The following is a 22016-nucleotide window of genomic DNA, read 5'->3' on the forward strand; positions in this document are numbered from 1 at the left end:
ACGCTAGATGGGTGCAACCTCATCACAATGAAGTAGTACCCTTGCCTTTTCTATTGCATGTGCTAAGGAGATAGTATCGATAGCCCGGCCAGTAGAGCAATCGTGCGGCAAGTGAGATGTGATGGGTTCAAGTCCCACTTGTTCCATCATCTTTCTAACACTTAGAAATCTATTGTACAGGTGTACTTATAGAAAGTTTATTCTCCCATGAACAACTTTGTTTCTAAACTTAAACAAGAAAGACATCTACGGAAACGCCGTAGTACTAAATTATGAGACAATTATAAGATAAAGTTGGTATATCAAACTTGTCTTCAATTTCTCTTAATTTGTTACTAGGATTCTATCATGGACAAAGGGTAATGCTATACAATAATAGTACAATAAATTTCCTCGATGCGCTCTAACGCAGCGGTTTGCTGATGACGGGAAGGGGGTATCCCATAGAAGCGGCATCTACATCCTTTTATTAACCTGCCCACATACTATGTATCTGCGTCATCTACAATTATGTCTAGCAAATGTCGCGTGCTCTGCGAAATGGAAAAACTCAGTAACAGTACGAGAAACTAATAGTAATCATAATACCGAAGAAAAAAGACATGCTTTCGGTTCTATGAGATTCATGGTAAATACAAAAAGCAGTAGATAAAATAATATCCCAACATAGATCCGAATAATTTGTTGTGTTGAGACAGAACTAGTTTCGAAGTTCGCCTCCAAGTAGTTGCGGGGGCTTTTTCTATATTATTTTCACACATTTTAAACTTGTCCATGTCCAGAGTGTACTCAGGACTTAGGACCTTAAGTCTAAACTCTTAATGCTAATTGTCAGCGTAGCCATTGGTGGGCCGGCATGCTGGAGAATGCAGGTAGCATTTTTTAAACGTTGTCTGCCTGACCTGTGTGTGTGCAAAATAAGCGACATTTTTAGAGCATTGACTGCTTGACGCTTTTGTCCATATTTGAAAAATGACAAAGACCTGCCTTTGTCCCAATATTTTTTTCCATGATATAAAGGGATTGATTATGATGATGACGTATCCACAGTATTACAAATAAGCCTAATCATGGCTTACAGCCATGTTCTCAGGTAGCCCTGACGAAAACATTTTTGAGTGGTTAGACAAATATGAACTATAATAAATAAGATAAGGATTTATTTATTTTTAACACTGTTCTTAAAAGACCTATCTTTTATAACGGGCTCTTAAGACAAGGGTAAAGACAAACAAGCCTTGGGAGAACAATAATAAATATTGAACCTTATTTTGGAGCTAAATGGCCATAAATGGGGCGGCACTCTCAAGTTATACATAGATAAACTTGAACTGCATTAAAGTTGATCTCTTTACTCAGAGTCTTCGCAACTGTGTAGTAATCTAAGGCTGAAAAAGCCGCATACTTTGGAAGAGGCAGTCAGCTGCACGAAGTTGGATAATTCTGTATCAGACAGTCGACTGGGAGAACAGGATCACAATGGATTAGGGGAGATCTTATCCATTGAGAATAGAAGATAAAAAACTTCTTCTTCTATAGTTGGGGATTAGCTCAAGCATAAACTTATGCAAACAAAGTATGAACAAATTAAATCGATGTGACTGATCCTGTCATGATTACGAGAAGTAATGAGCCACTGAAGACGGAGTTGCCTAGAATGACCAACAACGCCATTAAAACCATTTCCGCTTTCATTTCGAACAAAAGATCGTCAAATTATGTGTTATTCCTGTCATTGGGTTGGCGCATCTCTCTAAAAGTTACACCGATATGAGGGAAGGTGGCACCAGGTGCAAACCAAAACGGCGTTACACATGTTGTGGCCAACGCAATTAAAATGGTCTCAAAATGATAAATAGTACAGATAAACATTGAAAAGCTGTGACCATTTTGAAGCAAAGAAAGCTACCTGATTTAGATCCAGATCAATATAAAAGCTCTGGGGATGGGTAACAGCCACCCAACAATGCGCAACGACCGCTTCTTTACAACCAGATATACAGATGCATAGTGGTTAAAAATAGTGTCCTTTCCCATTGCCTTTTTTGGATACCAGATTTTCTCAGTTTGTAAAACATTCTGCTTGGGCGTTAAATAAAAGTTCCCAGAAATTTTTAAATTTTAAATTTTAAAAAATAATTTTTTTTTTAACTTTGCCAAAAATTAAATTTCAGAGGAAGGTATGATGTAAATCCATCAATTAAGTATCAAGGCAGAGATGGTGTAGTGGTAGAGCCTTCGGCTTGCAATCCAACCTTGTCGCTCCAGGGGCTTTTGCCTTTTTGACGTTTTAAAATATTAATTTTTTTCGACTAAAGTAGCAAGTTCGTCGCCTCAACATTTTACAATGGCCATCTCTAGAGAGGGTGGGCTGGAATCACAGTGCCGGTCCCCGGACAGGGGGCGACCATTAAATACAAACTCGTAGCCTTGATTGTACGAAATATCTAAAAAAATACTGACCATGAAAAATATTTAGGCCATCGAGACAAATGAAAACAAGCCAAAAATTTGTCCCTACAAAGCGCTTCGCTAGCGCCCAGACCTGGGCGGTATGAAACTCCGTAGTTATACCTGCCCTGGTCGCAAATATTTGCCGCTCTAAAAGAGGAATCCATGGTCGCAAATATTTTCAGCCCTCGTTCCCCAAAGCAAGGCGAAAAACATATTCGGGTGACCATCTCTAGAGAAGGTTGTCGAATTACAGTTCCCGAGGGGGACTTCAAATATTTGCGACCAAAAATCCGAGTTGGAGGCAAAACATTTGCGACAAATTCGAAGTAACACGAATTGTTTTTTACCCTTCTGTCGCCTCATATCTCAAAGACGTTTGATCTTCCTGTTTCTTACTTATAAGAAACCTTTTGCTTCTATTATTTGTAACCCTACTTTAAAATGGATACACAACAACTTTGTTTGCAAGAGAGAATTTATTCTTCTTCAACCCCTCGTTCCCAGAGCGCCCTGCTTGCGTATTGCTGTCGTTGTCAAAAAAGATACAAGATGCCGTAGGGACGAAGTCTTCGTTAATTTTCGATCGATGGCCTGCGTTTGCAAACTCGTTTCAGAGTATTTTTCACTTTTGATGTCCAAAGACGATGCAAGAGATGGCAAAAAGAACCCCAGGACCGAGGGTTTTTTCTTGGTCACGCTGACCTCCTGATCCCCGTTTTCATGCTTCGCTGACTTACGGTGTAATTATATTTGTTTTACCGTTATTGAATCATTATACCATGTTAATAGTACTCAATATCGGTACTTTCGTTTATAATTTCCTAGAACTCAACAATACAACACCACTGAAGATGCAAACAAAAAATTATTAAGCGATGGAATTTTTTTGCAAAAACATTCCGCCCAATGAATGCTGGCTTATTGCTCTTCAAGGAAACTTTAGGTAATGTCTTTACTTGTTGTTGCTGTGAAAGACACTGCAGTGGATTCTTTTTTTCGGGAACTAGCTAGCTGGCACAGATATTGAAGCAGTTATCTTTTTGAGAAACAGTTTACATATTAAGAAACTTTGTTTGTGTAAAACTAGGGAATAGTTTCTTTATACGGAAACTAATTTCAGTTTTCCATAATCTTTTACGCAATAAACTTGAAAATATCATATGAATCTGGAATGTGCTTTAGGAGTTCTCTTACCACTTAAAGATCTTTTACCCCATCCCCCACCCAGTTAAACAGAATAACGGTTTCTAAGGTTGGAAACAATTTTTTTTTACAAAAAAAAAAAAAAAACCTACATAAAATCTGATTTCCGAATTCAGAAACTGCTCCTCTTTTTTCTGAGATTCACTTAAGGAAAGTGTTTTCATATCTGTAGCTACCTACCTTATCCCAAACTGACTTTAAATAAATTCAAATAAATCAGTGGTCATCGATATACACTAGATAATAGGTTATAACCCCAACAATGTTTTTTTTTGTAATCTAAAGGAAAAGACCTCTCTTCACCAAATCCTAACATCTTTTTTCATGCCATACAAATGCTAAAGCCAAAGAGCTTGCTGCTTAAAATTAAACAAATAACATCATTCAGGGGCGGATCTAGGATTTCTGATGTACCCCGTCGTAAAATGTACTTATATTAGTGACACGCGAAGGCCCACCATGGTTGGGCCTGAGGGCCCAGAAAATTTTTAAACATTGGAGGATCCTAGATTGTCTGAAAACAACATTCCCGCATCTAAATTGTAAATTATTTTGAAAATAAAAAGGCTATTTGTCATTCATACAGCATAAAACGAAAATCGTTACCGTGTCATCTTTTCAACAATGTTGTTTGGTTGCTTCTCTTTCTTGCTGAGTTTCTATTGTTATATATGAAGCCTATGAACTAAAGAAACAAGATTATCTCATATAATTTATAGATGTTAATAGGCCGTTTCGCTCAATATCAGAGCTCATCAGCATGCCTAGGATAACAAAAAATGTCATCCAGACATGGACAGCCAAATAAAAAAGAAGTAAAGAATTAAGATAACAAGATACAATGATGAGGAAAAAATAGAGAAAAATTTAGCTGTCATTGGCATATTTATATTTAAAAAATACAGGATAACTTGACAACTGCAACTATGTTCTACTATTTCTTGACAGTTTTCAATTAAATGATAATGAATATTGCAATGAAATGGTTTGATATGAATAAAAATGAATGCAGGATAAAATGACAACTGAGTAACCCCATAGTCCCTGCAACAGCAGCATGAGATACTGACATTGCTAAAATATTTGATGGACTTAAAGATGGATATTTGTCAACAAATAAATTGGGGTGAGAACTATAATACTCAGAATTGACAAAAAGTTCAATGCAAGCAAGTAGCCTTAACTGTTGCGTCAAACTATTATCACCTACCAGACATAAGGATATGGAGCTAAACAAGCAATTTCCAGATGATTCGGACCTAAACAGTGAAAAATAAATAAATATTTCTTAGAGAAATTAAAGAGAATTCACTACTCAGAGCAAAGACACTAAGTTTTAACATTTTGAGAAGAATCAAAACCAATAATAATTCCACACACACACATCCCAGATAGCTTGTGGCGCCGTAGATTAGTGGTTATGTGGCGCCGTAGATTAGTGGTTATGTGGCGCCGTAGATTAGTGGTTATAGCTCTCCTACTATGTGCGGGAGATAGGGGTTCGATTCCTCTTGACGGCGATTCAACATGGGCCAGTGAATGTTAAATTGGGAAGATGGCACACTGTGTGGGCCGTTGGATGTTGCCGGGAGTTGTCTAGTAGAGCGCAGGCTCTAATTGGGTCTGCGTAGCTCAAAATGAGCATTAAATACTCGACTCTCCATCTACGCCATGGCCCCTCCTGGAAATAATAGACAGGGTATATCCCTCGATATTTGTGAGGCTAGCCATGTAAAATATGCACATCTATCTATCTATCTATCTATCTACCATAGATACGGTTGCTAGCTCTCCAAGAGTAATAATCAAAACAAAAACCACGAATACATGTAGCTAGCTAGCTAGCCATAAGTAGTTCATGGTGATGACATAGTGATGTACACTTAATTACTATGGTAACAAATGGTCAGCAAAAATCAGAAATGGAAATTACAGAAAATAAAATCTTACCTCAATGCAACACAATTCTTGGAAGAAACTGATGCAGGAAGATAATTCAAAGCATCTTCATTCACACCAGCATAAAGCTGTTCTGTGTTTAAAAACACATTTTTATTTGAATTTATCCATTTCTCAGAATAAATATTAAATATTTCAATCAATTTCTGCAAATCTTCGTCTTGAAATAATTTCAAAACATCTTCTCTCACTGAACTAAACGCCATGTTGAGCAATGATGTTGAGGAAGATATGAAAATGAAGACTAGCGTGAGCTTTTTGGCTTTTGCAGGGTATTGATTTTTAGCCAATCACAACTTAAGAAAACTTCTGTAATGACCAATCAAATCCTGCCGGTGTTCTTCTCCTGCAAACCCGGCACTCTAGACCAATAAGAGTTAAGAATAACCTCATTGCTCCGGCAAAAACCTGCAGGGCCGGGTCCATATTTTTCTATCCGCCATCACGGCAGCAACAGCGGCGGCAATATTATTAATTTTTATATTGATGAGCGCTCAAATGAATACATTATTACACGCCCCAAATATTACTGGTTAGTACTAAATATTTGAAAATTAGATAAACTATACTTGTTATTTTTAAACCCCGTCCTTTGACCCAATTGACGGGGTTTGGATCCGCCCCTGTCATTATGGAATCCAACCAAGTCTCCTCCCTCTACCCCTCCTTCTCTTTCCTTTCCTGGCCTCCCAAAATTCTGGTGTCTGCTATGACCCTGTAAGAAAAGTAAATTTTTAAAAAAGCTTATTTTTGTATGCTAGAGTATAAAAGAGTTATTAAGTTTTTGGAATTTTTTACAAATCTTTTTTTCGTTCCTCTTTATTTCACGGTTTTGTGAGAAGAGATGTTCTGCGAAGACTTTGAGTCTCCTGTACAGTTTTGCATTGGACTGTGCCTGTGAAAAGCATTTTCGAAGCATGTCACCTGCCACTTCTGCGATATTCAACTTAATGATGCCCTGACCTTCAGTTTGTAAATAGCACGTGTGCAATTACTTCCTAATCAGTTTATCTTGAAACATAGAGAGGTACTTGGGACGGAACTATTAACTTAAGAAGTACACCATCGGGAAGGTAGGTCAATAGGACTTGTACTTCATGTTCATTTTTCATCGTTGTAAGGAGATCAATACAAGGTTAATGGCGAAATTTTTTGTCAGCTGAAAAACAAAAAATATTTTCGACGCAGTGCCGATGCAAAACATATGAAATGTCGTGATCACACGCCATTCATGACCAAGACTGTGTATAGAAGATTTTAAACAAGCCCATGCAAAATATAAAAACTATTTTTGCATGTTCTTGCCAAATTTTAATTACCATTAGTAGAATAAAAGTTATGGAAATAAAGTAACGTAGAGAAGTTTTTTTTTGCAATAGCTGGTAAGAAGATTGTAACACATTTTTTGAGATACATTTTCAATAGCTAATTCTATTTTATTGATGCATGAATTAAGGAAATGTTATTTATTGTGAAAAGTCACATTTTAAAAAAGTCAGCTCAAAAGGTATTTATTTGATTAAAGCAAGCACATGCATTTCATATTTATACTTACTATATTGAAAATTTGATTTTTTTTTACTAATTGAGATTATATACTTTTAATATTTTAGAAAATCAAGTCATAAGGAGCAGGCGGTTACTTAATCAACTTTACAGAATGTCATCCACAGAAAAAGGTCATGCTGCCAGACCATATCAGGTTGAAATACTTCAGCGGGCTAAATCAGAGAACACTGTTGTATGTTTAGGAACAGGAACTGGAAAGACTTTCATCAGTGTTATGTTGATCAAGGAAAAGCAAGGTGAAATAGGAGGTTCAATCCAAGAAGGAGGAAAAAGAACCTTTTTCCTTGTCAATACAGGTGTGATTGTCATCATAATACTTTTTGTGTTGCAACTTTGCTGCTAACAGATATTATTATTTTTCTGGTTTTGTTAAATATAGCAGAGCACTGGATTGCTGTTTGTCTACCTCTATGCAGTTTTTACTATGCATTCTAATTGTTCTTAATTTGTGTGATATTTATAGTACCACTCGTCTATCAACAACAAAGAGCTATTGCTGACCATACGTCTCTCAAAGTTGGTTTCTATTCTGGTGATATGGGTGTTGATTTCTGGAATAAAACTAGGTGGCAAAAAGAGTTCAACGAGAATGATGTTTTGGTGCTGACTGCTCAAATTCTTCTCAATATAATAACACATGCTTTTATTAGCTTGCATAACATTAATTTGTTGATACTTGATGAATGCCATAATGCATCTAAGGGCCATCCTTATAATAAAATCTTGGAATTATTCAAATCATGTCAACCAGCTCATCATCCTCATATTATGGGATTGACTGCATCTATCATAAACGAAAAGTACAAAAAAGCTAATGATGAAAAGACAATAGAAAAATTTCTTCATGGAAAAATGAAAGCCTTGGAGGGACGTATGAGATCAGTTTGTATCACATGTGCAGACCCTGAAGCAACTGCTAAATATGCAACAAAACCTGTTGAGATGATAAAGTCGTTTGAAGAAGGGTTTAGTATTAACGATTATGATTACGTTGAAGCCATGATTCTTAAAGTATCGGAAAGCCTGGACAATGCTTATCTTGAATTTGGTAGGTAGACACTGACTCTTTAAGAAAAATTTAATTACAAAAGTCATTTAAAATATGTAATAAAATTAAACTTTAATTTTAACTGGGTTGCCACTACTCCTCAAATCCAAATTCTTGTTTTGTTGCTACGTTATAAAATTTTAGTTTTACCTTATCAAAGTTTTTCAAGCTTTGTTATGTTTTACATTATTTATCCAAGGGATCACAAGCTGAAAAAAGATGATGTAATTGACACGTAGATGCAAGGTTATAGAGCTATCAGCAAAAGAGGCTTGGGATAAGCAAACTACTGGCATATCAAGTTCTGAAAATTTAGGTTTTAAACAAGCTCTGTCAAAACTTTAGAAAAACCTTTCTGGACTGTATATTTGCTGGGGTGTTTCAATTTCCCCTTTTTTGAGGTCTTTTTGTCATTTTTTCTTTAATGACCCATAAAAAGTTAACATAAATGTTAATTCTGTTAAAGTGATGCTTTAAGAAGGATGTTGCGTATTCTTGGACAGAAATGTTATCTTTAACCTTCTGACTTGTGTAGTAAGTCAAATTCAATTTCAAATTAGAAACTGTTATTCTCTCATCAAAATCAGGTGGTTTACAATACTCCTTCCTTTTACCATAGTAAAAAGGTTTGCCATTTTAATTGGTCACTAAGAATTTTCATCATTTGCAGTATCAATCATGGAATTCCAAATATGTCATTGATACCTAATTTCGTGTTTGTAATCTGGAGTGGTTATTTAGACAAAAATTCTTTTTTCCAACTCTTAAATAGGAGACTTTGTTGCAGTGTATACTGTTTTCTGCACTTTAAACCTTATGAATCACAAAAATTTTAAAACCTTAATTTTTGTCCTCATTTTTTTAGATAGAGAAAAAAAGTTGAAGAAAAGGATGGTACCTTCAGATCAGAGAAATAGAACACCTCCAAACCAGCAAATTTTAGATTTAACTTACCAAAATCTCCTAACTGGTTCTTTTATGATGCGTTCTTCTGATGCCTTTACAATAGCAGCAGATGCCGTAAAATACTGCAAAGATATATTACAAGACCTTGGCCCAATGTGTGCCTATGAAGCTGCAAAAATATTACTGGGGCAAATAGGTAAGTGTTTCTGTTAAAAACTTCTTATTACCTTCATTTAAGTCAATTTAGATCAACTTTTTTATCATGAGAGGTAAGCTTTTAGCACTAAAATTTAATAAACTTTAGAGAGATTTATAACACATCAAAGGAGATTTGCATTTAATTATATTATTTAAAGTAAGGAAATTTATCGTGACTTAAATTACATGATATATGACCAAGAAAATAAAAAGCTTAAAAAGTATTGTTAAAGAGATATATAGGATATTACACAATATTAAACATTAACAAGTATTCCCAACATTTTTTCTCAGCACTGTGCAATACCTCTAATATATATTAGGCTTTCAGATAAATCTAATAAATGTAGTTTAAAAAAGTTTTTTTAAGGATTTTTAGATTTATTTTATTGATGAACTTTAAGTTATCCATAAATAATTCTTTGTAAAGACATTGCATTCTTTTCTTTCAGAGAAGCACAAAAAGAAAAGGTTTCGTCTTGCACAGCAAGCCACATTAAATTCCTGCTCTGAAGCATTGAATAGCATTATATCGAAATATGAAGAGTGTGTGAAAAGGTCACCATTCAGCACACCTGATCATGTCATCCCAATGGAGCCATTCGTCACACGAAAAGTCCATGTATTTTTACGTGATATTCTGTGGAAGGAAAGAAACTACTTTAGAGATACATATGACACAGGTAAATCATTTTCACAAATCCACAAAATTTCGTGAATGATCCATGTTTGCATAACATAAACAATTTTTTTTTTTTGCAGGCTTTAAATTTTATGAAAAAGAGAATTTTTTTTGCTTTCATAAAATTTAGTGAATCGTTGATTTGTACCATCATCTTTTGCAAGGTTGGCCTTCCCTCAGAGGTTTCTACAATTAAATTATAATCCTATGTAGGTTCATATTTAAAAAAAAACGTTACCATTTATGATAAGATGGTGTGGGTAAGTTCAGGAGAATCAAGAGTTTTTTTGTAATTCCTAAAATAAATAAAGGTTTTTCTTTTCCGCGTATTTTTGTGCCAAAACCTTCTTTATAAAACAAAAAAACATTTTTAAGATTCCAGCCTGAATGTTTCACAACTTATGAATTTATAGAGCCTGAAATTTATTCTATAACTATAAAGTGTTTTTTAGTAATAGACCATGAATTTTTGAGTTTTTTACTTTTTTATTTCATTTTTTATGATTTTACCAATCAGTTGAAACTGTCTTCTTAGCCTAATGTTTTTTTCTCATGTTTCATAAATATCTACATGGAGTACTTTGCAAGAAATACTTTAAAAGGCGAGAAAATGGAAGTTTGGTATAATGTATTGGCACTACTTGTTTTTATATTTTTGTGAAAAAAAAACATCCTTAAGTCAAACATCTGTAGTTGTATGTTGTGATTTCAGAAATGCATGCCATCATTTTCGTCCAACGTCGATGCACTGCTGTTATATTAAGCAAGCTGATAAACTTTCAAGTACAAGCAGATTTCGAAACTTTTGAAGGTATTTGGAGTGATTACGTTCTGGGGCATGGGTTAGACTCAAATATTCAGCTAGCAGACAGTTACATGAAATCAAAAGAACAAAATAAAATCCTAGAACAATTCAAGAAGGAAGAGTTTAACATTTTGGTGGCTACAAGTGTTGTTGAAGAGGGTTTGGATGTGCGAAAATGTAATTTGGTGGTTCGTTTTGATGGTATCAACAATTATCGTGAGTATGTTCAATCCAAGGGTCGGGCTCGTGCTCAAAATTCGAAATTTATTGTGCTGGCAAAATCAGGAGAAGCACAGGAGATGAAACGTCAGCTGAAGGTAATACTTTACAGCTACTCCGTCTAATTATGCGTCTGATAGTGTTTTTTTGTTGGGAGAGAGAAGGTCTATGTTGAAAAACATTTCATGCAAGAAAATTAATGATGATGGTGACATTAAAATTTCTTTACTATTTAATCCTGTTGTTAGTCAAAATATAATCAAGTATAAAAAAATTTCACGTTTTTTTAGTGAAAATACAAGAAAAATATTTTGGCAATGAAACGGTAGTAACAAAATTATTAGTGTGTGCAAGAAATTGCCTATTTTAAAGTTAAAAAAGGATTGTTTTGTTATATCCTTATACTTCAGTGTATTTCATCTTTCGGACGTCTTTCAGTTTACAAGAACTTTAAAAAAGAGAGAGCAAAAAAATATTTTTAATAGGTTATGCAGACGATCGAAAAGGTTTTATTTGAAAACTGTCAAAATCGTGATTTACCAACTGAGAAGGAGATTGAGGAAGCAAATTATGATGAAGAAGAATTACTCATTCCAACATATTTTGGACCTGGTGGAATGAACGCCGCAAGGATAACACGTGATACGGCTGTACCACTCCTTTACAGGTAAATCAGTTTCCACCAAAATATTTTTTTTTATGTAGTTTCTCATAAAATCCTAATTTTGCAATTTTCTTTCAGGTATTGCTCCAAATTGCCATGCGACCAGTATACAAATACAAATCCAATTTTTGATTTCTATCAACGCGGACTTTCTGATGATCGGGAATTTCAAGCTAAATGTTCAATGCCGTTGAACTGTCCTCTACAAGAAAGAAGTTATGAAGTAAGAATACTCTCAAGTCCTTGAAGCTTGGTTTCTACCAAACTTTGATGAATAAATATTTTAATGAACACAATTATGCATAAAAGCATTGAGCATATTATGCGTGCTGGAGGCATTTCTACAATTTCTACATTTTTTCAAACGACGGACTAAAAAATGTTATCTGTGAAGAATTATCTATTAATTTTTCCAGTTAATAGTGAAATTCCCCATATTACCCTCGTTTTCCAAAAAAATCATAGACCTTAATACTCGACCGTTTCCATAGTTACTTTGCCCCTTATCGTATAATTCACTTCATGAAAATTCATAATAAAATGTTCTCCACAATATTAATAGAAATATATTTTGTCAACGAAATGAACTATTTTCGGCGTTAATTTTACTTGCAATGGAAACGTCCTCGTGCTAAATACTCAATTTAATTAACTATGAGGTCAGAAATTACCGCAAAAAAAATTAACGCGATTTAACGCTGGATAGAAAACAAGCTTAAGACCCAACATCTTCTTAGAGTTTTAACAACAAAAATCCTAAAAATCAACCCTATTCTTCTTAAACGTCATCCGTTCTTTCATTTAAATAGATCTAACAAGCATTGCAACAGCCCTTGTTGGATTTTTTCTTTAAATTAAAAAAAATTGTTTTTCCTCTGTTTTTACAATGCTGAGATTGTAGCATGGTATCTTAAAGGGGCTACGAAAAGGAGGTTGGTTTTCGGCTTTAGTGACCTACACAAAAGTCGAAAACCAAAACGTTTATGAACACTAAGGACAAGTCAACAACTTAAAGGGCTACGGAATGGCTGTTGGTTTTCGACTTTAGTAACTTAAAACGAAAGTCGAGCTGATGGTGGCGTTTCTGGCATGTATGTAATTTACACACTCGGCCATATAGATATATCTAGAATTTTTATTTTCTCCAGCCTTGGTCATGTTTCATCCATAATGAGTCTTGCTGAAATATTTCTTTGTAATATACTTTTCAAAAAAAAATATTGAACCAGCGAGCAAAGTGCGCTGGTCTGTTCATTGCGCAAAACGCGTTTGCCGGATTTTTAATATGTGCGCGGGATATGCGGAATATGAGCATTTTAACCGGTTCGTAGCCCCTTTAAATCATCTTAAATATAATATTGGGCATCCAAATACAACTAAAAATGACAAAAAAGTTCCCCACATATATTGGATATCGATGATTTATTTGATAACTTTAAACCTTTTAAACTAGCTAGCTGGTTAGCTATCCTTCTAAATTTTGCATAGAAACATATAATTTTATTGTACTTAAAAGCCGGTCTATGCAACAACAATGATTTTAAAATCTTTTTAGATGTATTAATTACTTTCTTAAATGTAGTAACATCACTTTTTAACAAATACAGCTCCTCGTGTTGTCTCTGTTCGCTCGTCAAAATAAACTTTCAATTTACTGATATTTAATATCTTTTACAAACCGTAGCTTATTTTACCGCCAAACAGAATACTGAAGGAAAATTTTTCTTTTGTTAGAAAATAAAAAAAAAAGTTTCAAATTCATTATAAAAAGTTAATTATTCATAAACAGGTTGTCTAGACGTCTCTGTGGTTCTAAAGTGTGTATAATTTTTTGCAGCTTGAACTTTTGGGTGGTCGGTTTACTACACGCCTTTCTTCGGAAATTGCGAGGATTGAGCTTATTGGATCGTTTTGTAGCCCTTTCAAAACTGATGGCACTGTATCTACAGTACCGTACACGAACTGTCAACTATATTTAGGTTATTTTAAAAAATCAACCACCTCATATTAGTCTGTATTATTAACATATCTAGGATCTAGAAGTTCCGAGCTAGGATGTAGTTATTCTGTTTGTCAGAGTCCATAGTATTTGTCGAAACCCACATAAAGAATATTATTATTATTTTTTTTATTATTATTATGTTTCAGAGTAATTGGATGCCCTCGAAAGATCTCGCCAAGAAATATGTGGCTCTCTGTGTGTGTAAGAAACTGCATGAAGCTGGGGAGCTGGATGACGAGAACCTTTTGCCTGTTAAACACAATGTAGACAGTGATGAAAGCGAGGAAGATGAAAGCGATGTAAAAGAAGGAACGAGAAAAAGCAGAGCAGTTTATAATCGTAAGGTATGTGGTCACACACGTAAAAACAACTTTTGTTATATCTGGTGAAGCTTGGAGTTAATGCTAAGCAGTTTGAGCAGGGTTTTTTTGTTTACACCCTGTTATACCCTAAAAAGTGCGTTGTCAAAATATTAAAGATAGTTAAGAAATTTGTATTTTGGGAACGATTAAAGAGGTTTTGTGTAGAATGTGGGCTCCAAATATAAAAAATATTATTTCTCGGTACTTGCGATATCAAAATATTTACTTTTTATCCGTTTATCTTTGTAACTTGTAAGTCTCCACTGTATCTTTACCCAGATAAGGCCATACGCTGTTTAATGAGAGGTAACCTAATACGACACAACATGTTTACATTTATAGCTACCATTATGGTTGCCATGAGGTTAAAAGTTATACCGTGCTGTATAAAACCCATCGTTAAGGCTTTTTGATCAATCAACGCTGCGGAATTCCCTTATAAGCCGGTTGAAAATATCTATCAGTTACTAATTGTTAGTATTAAATAATTACAAGACACAAAATCATTTGCTAAAATATTTTAAAAATTTCATTGCTGTATATAATACGTGTATTTTTTTAGCAGTCTATGGTAGAGAAAGAAGCTCTCTATCTCCCAAAACTGTCGAATTTTTTATGATCATGCAATTTTCTTTTTTTAAACTTGTAGGTTTACGTGCCCAACTAATTAACCGACTCATCTATTTCACCTAACTGACTCATCAATTTTAGGTGCCCAGGTACCTAACTGACTCATCAGTTTTAGGTGCCCAACTACTGAACTGACTCATCTATTTTACGTAACTGACTCATCAATTTTAAGTGCCCAGCTACCTAGCAAACTCTTCAATTTTAGATGCCCAACTACCTAACTTACTTTTCGATTTAATTTTTCCATTTTAGGTGCCCAACTCCCTAACTGATTCGTCCGCTTTTAACATCCATGATTCTGACCTATATGCGATTACAATAAGACTGTCTGAACCGTCAACCAAGCCGAATGCTGTACCTCTATGGCCTTTGTGGTATAATGAGGACAACCGCTGTTTTGGCATATTTTTACCAAAGGGTGTTCCCAAGGTATGTATTACAAATACTGTGGTTTCAGTTATTTTATAACAACAAAAAATGTAGGATTGAGGAGCGTAACGCGCGGTTATAAGACTTAACAATACGAGAACTTGAAAAAAATTGTAACAATGCAGAAAAACATGGCTTCGTAATGTGCAAAAAAGGAAACGTATATAATGAGTGGTTGTTTTGTTCTTTATCTTCTAAAGAGACGATTTAACAGCTTCATAAACTTCTTAGCTGAAAGGAATGTTTTTTTCCTAGGCAAAACTGATTCCTTACATCTCTACCCTTACAACAGTATTTATGGAACCTTTGTTTTTATTTCGGTTTTAAACTAAAATTCCAAATCATGCTTTTCCACATAGATACCTGCTTTTGAATTATTCACAAAAGCTGGCACGTTGAATGTTGAGTTGTTCAAATTGGACAACACTACATCGTGTGATCAAGTTTTAGTCAAACGCTTCCATAAAAAGATTGTATCAAAGTGCTCTGCAGAATATGTTACTGGCAATCCACTTTTCAACATCCACGATAAAACTGTAACGAAAGGATTACTTACTGTGTTGCGGCCATGGGTGAGCTCCTGTATCCATAGTGATAGACGTCCTTACTCAAATAACGATGAATTTGTTGACACCAGTGAAATGCATTTGATTCTTGGTGATGGAATGAAAAGTAATGAAAAAGCTGTTTCCGATATCAGCTTTAAAAATGCCGTCATACGGAAAACTTACCTACCCGAACCGCAAGGTAGACGTCAATATTATGTACTTGGTAATTCTGACGTCAAACCACGCGAAGTTATGGAAGGAAGCACGAAGACATATGAACAGTATTACCTTGAGAAATACCAGCTTGTTATTAATCCGAATGACTACCTCTTGGATGTTGTATCATGTGGAACAAAGATTACCTTCGCAAAGGAGAAAAACAACACAGATAGCAAGAAACAGAAGACATCTCATAAAGAGCTACTTGTTCCAGAGCTGTGTGTTAAAGCAAGTGAATTGCCAGCTGACCTTCATTTACAATTGAATGTGCTACCTTTCTCCTTGTATTACATGGAATACTTTTTATTGGCATTGCAGTTAAAGGAAGAAATCGCTGAAAAAATAAACATATCTACTGAAGAAAAAGATTTTCGGTTTCCAGAAATATCTGCTCTTCCTCGCGAAACCGACGTGCTTAATTATATTCTCAGGCTTCGTTGTGATGTTAAAACATCTCCGTCTGCCGTGAGTGTGCTTGAGTGTTTATCAACGCGACAGGCAAAGATGAATTTTGATTTGGAGCGATTAGAAATGCTGGGAGACTCGTTTTTAAAGCAGGCTATCACGATTTATTTGTTTTTTAAAAATCCACAATATCACGAAGGGAAGTTATCATCAAAAAGAAAAAACTGCATCAGCAATAAGAACCTGTCTAGGATAGCAAAAGATGTGGGATTGCCAAGCTTCATTTGTAATTCTCAGTTTGGTTGCATGAACACAGAAAGCAAAAACCAAAATCCGAGGACTGTATGGCTACCTCCAGGACACGTGCGAGCAGTCGATGCAATGGTGTCAGACGATATAATGGAGGCTGAGGGTGATGATCTTGATTGTTCTCTTTATGAAAGGTCTTTGCCATATCATGAAGTACAAGATAAATCTCTGGCCGATTGCGTTGAGGCTATGATTGGTTTGTATTTGAAAACAGGTGGTGTGAATCTAGCATTAAAGTTCATGCAGAAATACTTAGGCCTTAATGTTTTGTACAGAGCAATAACCAACACAGATCAATGTAAAGTACAAAATGGAACACAAAGCTGCTATGCTGATTATCCACTTGCTGCGTCAGCTATAATGAGACCTGGTGCAACAGAACACGATATCTCTCAGCTCTATAATCAAGGAAAGTTTTTAAGATTCGAAGATATATTGGGTTATAGCTTCACAGATAAATCTTACCTTGTTCAAGCCATGACGCATCTTTCTTACATAGCGAATGACATCACAGGTTGCTATCAACAATACGAATTTCTCGGCGACTCCATCTTGGATTTTCTAGTCACGCTTCATGTTTACATCAAACGACCAGAATTATCACCAGGAGAATTAACCAGCATTAGATCTGCGCTTGTGAATAACAACACGTTCGCCTTGCTGGCTGTTAAACATGATTTCTACAAGTTCTTACTGCAGTGGGAGCCGGCGTTATTTTCGGCGTACGACGAATTTGTCAAATTGATTATTGATAATGATGTGGATAACGAAGATGGAAACCTGGAAGCTTATTTTAAAGTAAGGTATATTAACGTTGTTAAATTAAGTTGAAAATTATTTATCTGAATAGTGCTAAGTTAAGTCAGAACACGAGGTTGTCAACATAGCCTTTAAATATTACGAATGTTTAAAGGGGACATTTGTCCGTCGTCTACTTGAAATAAGCAGTTGAAATTACTTACTTTAAAATGCTTTGACTTAAAACCTATAAGCACCGGGAGGAGAAAGAGGGTGGGGCACAAAGCGCTTGATACTACCTTATTACGCCTTCTAACAAAAAAATGACGGAGTAAGGCGGCGATTTGCATAAATGTTTCGCCGCAGCGCGCCTATACAAAACTTTTCGCGCTTGTGCATTCATATGTTTTATAGTTCTTGGATAACATATACCTTTGATAATGGCCTTCACAACTTCGTCGCAGCGGCGAAAGGTAATGCGCTGCGAATTGTTTCGCAACCTAAACCTAACCCTAAGCCTAACCTAACCCTAACGAAGTCGCGAAGCGCTGTAAATAAGTACCAAAAATGTATTTAGTTTTTAGCACAACTTTACGCTGCGCAATAGTTTCGCTGCTGCGCTGAACTCGCGAAGCGCTGTAAATAACTATAAAAAAATATTTAATCTTCAGCGCAACAATGAAATAACTAACAAAAAAATTATTTAGCGCAACAATGCGCTGCGCGATGGTTTTGCCGCTGCGGCGAAGTTGCGAAGCGAGGTTTTACTATGCGGTAAAAATAGTACTTAGTTGGTAACGAACTTTCGGGAAGTAAGAGTGTTGCATGACGGTATATTGGTGATCACGTGTTTATATTGTGTGCGAATTTCCATGTAGTTACCAAAACGTTCCCAGGGTTGGGGGCTAGACATAAATAAACAGATCAGACTTGAATATAAATATTTGAATATCGGGATGACGTTGTATAGGATCCAATAATTTGAGTATATCAGTTTTTGCTTTGATATACCCTTTTAAATATAATATTTGATTGTTGTACAAAGATTAACGACATAACATGGAATTAGTATCTTATTTCTTCAACCAATTTTGATCAGCTTATCCAATAAGTTTGGTAAGAAATGGTATAAGTAAAAAAAGAAAATTAAAAAGTGAGTTTGTATAACGTATTTTGTAATTAGGTTTATGCCTCACCTTCACTAAATCCTGGTAAATAATGCTAAAAAATCCCAGTGTATGGGTCAAAGACATGCATTAAATAAAGTCGTAGAATGCAAAGATTAGTTTATCCGAAGCCGCCCATCTCTAAAAAAGTCTTCATCAATTCATGAAAAGGCTGAACTTTTTCAACAAGTTGAGAGCGGCCTTAAACACATGTTGATTTGCGCGAATTAATTCCATGCATTTGAAAATTTGGAGCTATAGTACCTTCTAATTAACCTTGAACTTTCTTTGTATACTTTGAGTGTAACACGAAGATGTCTAAACGATTTCTGTTTATTATTTTGTATTATTTTTTTATTTCTTTGTTTGTATATTTAGAACCCCTTTGTGATCGTACCATCCGGTTCAGAGGTGGGTTATCACGCTCCAAAGGTGTTAGGTGATTTATTTGAATCAGTTGCTGGAGCCATCTTTTTGGATTGTAATTTGAGCTTGGAGACTGTTTGGGAAGTATATTATCCGATTTTACAGCCTGTTGTTGGTACGTAGTGGTCATGATTTCTTTGCTTAACCAAACTTGATATTATTTTCATGTGTGCAGACTATAGACGTGTTGAGTAAGAATTAATATCTTCTTACAATTTAAGTTGTTAAACATTTGTTACTTTTAGATCGATATCTAGAAAATATTCCTCTTAACCCTGCACGTGAGTTAATGGAGAAGTACACCGGTGTGGAATTCAGGTTAGTTTTACCTTATTATAAAAAGGTAATTAATTTAAAAAAGGGCGATATTTAAGGCGTGGTCATACTAAGATCGTACTTGCTTCGCTTTTAATGACAACCTCGTTTACATAAATGACGCCAATTTTTTGTGACATGCCCTAAGTGATATGTAGTTCTGATAGACTTTCAACATAATTTGCCCTCGGAACGACAAACTAAGCAAAAAACTATTTTCCGCAGATGTTTACCGGGCCAACCAAGAATGGTTAATTAGCTCTTGCAAATATCCACTAGATAATGGAGGCCGACGTATAAACAAATAATTTTTTTATGACGTCAGCGATCAAGAATATCGTTTTAGCCCAAAATCAGTTCATACTTGAGAGAATATTTAGAAATAGGTTTTTCTGTCGGATGGACAATCGATACTTTGGAGAGTGACAGTTAAAAATTGATTAACCCTACGGATGTTTAAATGTTTAAGGTCTATTTTCTAAATTTCAAAAAACATGTAGATGAAAAGCTAAAGACATTTATTATTCTGTGTGGGGACAAATACGTTTTGTTGACGGATGGATTCAATAGAATTTCTCATTTCTTAATTTCAAACACTAATTATTAGAGAAAGATAAAATGTTCGTCGTTTTGCCACTTTTATTCTCGACTTTCACTTCTTGACCCGGCTAGACACTTTGCGACGCGTCTCCACTTTTCATTATACCAACAAACCACTTCTTTAGTCGGCTTGACACTTTTTGCGTCGTATCGCCACTTTTTATACCAACACGCCATTTAGTCGACTCGCTATTCTTTATGTTGACTCGTCTCTTTAAATTTAAACAAACGAAACTGTTTGACAAACTTGACCCTCTTTCAATATTACATCAGGGAATTGTAGTACCCGTTAGAAATCGGTTTGTTTATTACTCTAAAATTTCGTGTACTTCCTAATCTTGTCGGCTACTTGTTTACCTATTGTAAAACCTCGTTACTGTGTATTAATATTTAGGTACACAACAACTGATGACGGTGTGACGTGTCAGGTCGAACATGACGGTCAACGAGAAAGTGGAATTGGAAAGAATAAAAAAATTGCCAAATCAACTGCAGCAAGAAGAGCTTTGGACAGATGGAAGAAATAAAATGTTGGAAACATCTGGCTCTTAAATTAGAGTTATTTTAATATTTTACAAAAATTATGAAATACTTTTCGCAAGAACTAATTTTCGTGACCTCCCAAAAAATTTATTCTGCTACAAATAATCCCGACATACAAATTAGCGATATGTGGGTTAGTGAGGCCAGGAATATTGACAAAATATATCAGAATTGTATATACAAATGAAATTTTAATATTAATTGTATTTATATGTATAAATAAACCCTTTTTGACATGCCAGACGATAAACGTTCAGTTATGAACAGTGTCACATAACATCTACACAACTTCGTTCTTAGTTTTTTATTTAAGCGAAAAAGTTTATGATCAACTTTCTGGTATGGTCAATTTTAGGTTTTATTTTTAGTAAGTTTTAATTTTTAGATGTTTGTGTAATTATTTTAATTCGTAAAATAATTCTTTCAATTTTAATCGTGCAATTCGTTTTCTTCGCGTAGACAGATAACAATATATTTATTTTTGTCTCATAACTTTACCTAGAACTAGCAAGACATGCGTCTAAAATGTCGTAATGCTAGATTTAGGCTAATTTCTGATGGCCTGCCTCCGCCATCATCTTCGTTAAAATTGTTTCGCAACGTAACATTCCAGTTTTATGGTAACAAACTGTTAAAAACATACAGATTTAACCCTGACTATTTCAAGTATGGCTTTTAGCTTTCACAATCATACCACTATCATAAAAATACGCCATTTTAAGATTATAAGATTTGCGAGCTCGAAGGAATCACAAGTCGCTCATACCTGGTGGACAACATATTACTAACCTGGTATTCAGGATCAACTTGAATGTGATTAATCTCTATAAATTCGCGAGGTTTTCTGTTTTATTTGTATCAGTAATGATCATAAATGACTTTTTTATAATACTTATCGCATTAATGCAAAACGATAATACCTTCCTAACAATAACAACGATTCTTCCCATATTTAAAAATAAACTGAAGTATTTGTTCGTGCCAGATTTTTGCAGGAAGAAATGTCTCCTATTTTTTCTTAAAAGCAAAATTTTGATGTTTAAAATCATGTTAGCGATTTTCTGGATTTTAGAATTTTGGTCTGTTAATTACTAAAAGTTTCAGATTACTTGCAACTACATTCAGATTGAATTTTTTTGTACATTAGGTATTTTACAGACCAATATGGAAATTTACCTTCTGGTCTGTATAATACACGTCAATCACGTTGTTGAGTTAAAAATACTGTTACCTGTTGATATTTAAATTTGATAGTTAGTTTAAACAATATTTAACGATATCCACATTACCCCTACTACAAGGCACAAACCAAGTGTATTATCAAAGGCGGCCAATTAAATAAATGACTTAAGGAGGAATAACATTTACAGCAATAAATATTGGATGACGACAGCAATTAACCGTCTTTATGCAAAGAAGTTTTTTTTAAAAAAATAATGTATAAGATCATGTGGTTTTGATGAGTTTAAAGATTTTGATAACGTCAGCAAAGACCCGCCAGTCACAAGAAAATCTTATTAGAAATTTGTGTAGCAGTTAATTCCATGTAGACTTCAGAACGCTGAGCAAAATAATTCATCGAATAATGAGATTATGCCGAAAAGTTAAAAGATCTGT

At 34.8% G+C, this 22016-nt stretch overlaps 1 protein-coding gene across 3 annotated transcripts; it reads left to right on the top strand.

Annotated features, from left to right (window-relative positions):
- The first annotated feature begins 3262 nt into the window (after nt 1–3262).
- LOC130656425 (endoribonuclease Dicer-like) lies at nt 3263–20700 on the top strand. 3 transcript variants are annotated; one of them, XM_057459271.1, is made up of 14 exons: nt 3263–3397; nt 7230–7481; nt 7649–8233; nt 9099–9335; nt 9790–10020; nt 10732–11141; nt 11529–11710; nt 11786–11930; nt 13856–14053; nt 14954–15130; nt 15490–17409; nt 18894–19056; nt 19187–19259; nt 20251–20700. In XM_057459271.1, the coding sequence occupies exons 1-14, from the start codon at nt 3361–3363 to the stop codon at nt 20381–20383; spliced, it is 4743 nt and encodes a 1580-aa protein (XP_057315254.1). In that variant the 5' UTR covers nt 3263–3360; the 3' UTR covers nt 20384–20700. The 3 variants fall into 3 exon arrangements, with proteins under 3 accessions (XP_057315254.1, XP_057315256.1, XP_057315255.1); XM_057459272.1 differs by lacking the exon at nt 3263–3397 and adding an exon at nt 6305–6689; XM_057459273.1 differs by lacking the exons at nt 19187–19259; nt 20251–20700 and having other exon boundaries at nt 15490–17414; nt 18894–19050.
- Nucleotides 20701–22016: the final 1316 nt, after the last annotated feature.

This window comes from Hydractinia symbiolongicarpus, chromosome 9 (assembly GCF_029227915.1).
Source record: "Hydractinia symbiolongicarpus strain clone_291-10 chromosome 9, HSymV2.1, whole genome shotgun sequence".
NCBI classification, from domain to species: domain Eukaryota; kingdom Metazoa; phylum Cnidaria; class Hydrozoa; order Anthoathecata; family Hydractiniidae; genus Hydractinia; species Hydractinia symbiolongicarpus.